The sequence below is a fragment of the Otolemur garnettii genome, unplaced genomic scaffold (genome assembly GCF_000181295.1).
Source record: "Otolemur garnettii isolate 467f Iridium unplaced genomic scaffold, OtoGar3 scaffold00221, whole genome shotgun sequence".
NCBI lineage: Eukaryota > Metazoa > Chordata > Mammalia > Primates > Galagidae > Otolemur > Otolemur garnettii.
Genome location: NW_003852616.1, coordinates 1687731 through 1690457, shown reverse-complemented (window position 1 = coordinate 1690457; position 2727 = coordinate 1687731). Strand labels below are relative to the sequence as shown.

At 37.4% G+C, this 2727-nt stretch overlaps 1 protein-coding gene across 5 annotated transcripts in view; it reads left to right on the top strand.

The window, feature by feature from the left end:
• FNDC3A (fibronectin type III domain containing 3A) overlaps nt 1-2727 on the top strand; it is a 220253-nt gene that overhangs the window by 168610 nt on the left and 48916 nt on the right. For all 5 annotated transcript variants that reach the window (XM_023508068.1, XM_023508069.1, XM_023508067.1 and 2 more), the window contains one exon: nt 928-981. In XM_023508068.1, coding sequence (XP_023363836.1) covers nt 928-981 — 54 coding nt within the window. The remainder of the gene's footprint in view (nt 1-927; nt 982-2727) is intronic.

Below are 2727 nucleotides of genomic sequence, written 5' to 3'. Positions count from 1 at the left end.
AAAAAAAAAAAAAAAAAAATTCCAATTAAAAAAATGTATATATAATGTCCGTGTCAGTGTTGAACAAATAATTTGGGCCTCTGTGTTCCTTTTTATTATAAACATAATGAAAAACAAAAAACATAGTGAACCCTTATTGCCATAGTTAGCAATGCTATATAAACACTGGATAGGTTCATAAAAATCATTTCAGAAGTTAAAATTATTTAATTTTGACAAGAGTCTTAAAGTCAGTTATCCTCAAATACATGAAGTTAAAATAAAGACGGGGTGGTTATTTATTCTACAAAAAGGAAATGGACTGAAATTGTAGGAAGAAAATTCAATTAGAAATAAGGTTGAAATTCTTGATTACCAAAATGATTAAATACTGAAATAAAATGGCAATGGAGACTGCATTTTTCACCTCTAAATATGAGCAGATTACAGAGTCAGCAGTCTCGGGTAGTGGATACAGTGAGTCAGCAGCAGGTACAGGCCCTGCCCTCTCAGGGTTTCTTTTAGCACTCCTAGGTCCTCATTCTTTGGTATTTTATACAATATTCCATTTTTATTGTAAGGTGAATTTTAATAAAAATAACAGAATTGAGTCTAGCTGCTTAAACCTGATGAAATCTTCTAAAAAATGCAAAGTGATTTTTTTTTAAGAATTTTATAAGTTAAGATCTTGCTTATAGGAGACTATTCAGTATTTAGAAAAACTTGAGTAGCCTCTTGCTTTGTTTGCTGTCCTTCTTTCTTTGCATTTAAAAGGATTATGAGATACATAACACATGCAGCTCTGTATTTTCTGTGCTTATTTTTCTAGCACCTAGTCACAGAGAACATCTATAACATAAAATAGATTCCTTAGATTATTAGATCATCACAGTATCATTTATGAAACTACTAATTTGAATTCACTTTGTTTTTTGGTGTGTGTTTTAGGCACCAAGTGACAATGGTTCAAAAATCCAAAGCTTTATTTTAGAATGGGATGAGGTAAGTAGATTGAATTGTTTTATTTTTAGATGGTTAAATACTATACATATCTTCAGACAGAACTTTTGTTTGTTTTAATAATTGAGTAGAGTTTTTTTCTTTCAAAAACAGTATGAATGGTTTGTGTGGTACATGAGTAGATTGAAAGTGTTGGCTTGGGCTCGACGCCTATGGCTCAAGTGGCTAAGGCGCCAGCCACATACACCTAAGGTGGCAGGTTCGAATCCAGCCTGGGCCCACCAAATAACAATGATGGCTGCAATCAAAAAATAGCCGGGCATTGTGGTGTGTGCCTGTGGTCCCAGCTACTTGAGAGGCTGAAGCAGAAAATTCACTTGCACCCAGGAGTTAGAGGTTGCTGTGAGCTGTGATGCCACAGCACTTTACCCAGGGGGACAGCTTGAGGCTCTGTCTCAAAAAAAAAAAATTCTTGGGAGTCTGAGGCAAGAGAATCACTTGAGCCCAGGAGTTGGAGGTTGCTGTGAGCTGTGATGTCACATCACTCTACCCAGGACAACAGCTTGAGGCTCTGTCTCTAAAAAAAGAAAAAAGAAAGTGTTTGCCTATCTTCTGTTTTGGATTTTTGTCCGAACTGTTGCTTAAGAAGTTGAGATCCCATCTCTACAAAATGAAAAATTAGGTGGTCATATTGGCACCTGTAGTCCCCACTACTCAGGAAGCTTAGGCAGGAGGATCACTTGAGCCCAGGACTTTGAGGTTGCAGTGAGCTATGGTGACACCAGTACACTCTAGCCCAGGTGATAGAGCAAGATTCTCTCTCATAAATAAATAAATAAAATCAGATAAAATAAAATTTGTCTCTTAGGTAATTGCCTTGAAGGAACGTTTATTCACATCAGCCTTAAAAGACAGGTGTATTTATTTTCTATGACTGCTAAAACAAATTACCCCAAACCTGATAATAAAACATCACATCTCTTCTCTTATAGTTCTGGAGGCCAGAAATCTGAAATAGGTATCACTGGGCCAGAATCTAGGCATCAGCATGGCCATGTCCCCCTGGGGGTTCTAGAGGCAAATTTGTTTCCTTGCCTTCAGCTTCCATAGCTATCCTCGTTACGTGGTTCTTAGACACATGGCATTGCCTTTTCTCTTCTTGCTTCCATCATCACATCATCTTCCTCTTCTGTCTTCATATCTCCCTGTCTCCTTATTTTACGGACACTTAATTCCATTTAGGGTTCACCGAGATAATCTAGGGTAATCTCCAGTCTCAAGATCCTTAATTTAGGTGAATTGTATAGTCCCTCTTACCATATCATGTAACATTCACAAGTTCACAGGATTAGGACTTGGATATATTTGGAGGCCATTATTCAGCCAACCAGAGTAAACATACCAGGCTTTATTGTTTAATACATTATTTTTCTGTCATTTATTGTAGTCATTTTTGCCCTGCTGCTTACACCAAGATAAAAGAAGGGGCCAGAAGGAGTAGAAGAAAGTCCATTGATAATTTGAGAATTTGATAGTATATTAAAAGAATAATAAACCACAACTAAGTATATTTTATTCCAGAAATTATAAGATAATTAAGAATTAGAAAATCTGGCTTGGTGCCTGTGCTCAAGCAGCTAAGGTGCCAGAGCTGGCGGGTTCAAATCTAGCCTGGGCCTGCCAAACAACAATGACAACTACAACCAAAAAAATAGCCAGGCATTGTGGCAGGTGCCTATAGTCCCAGCTACTTGGGAGACTGAGGCAAGAGACTCACCTAAGCCCAAG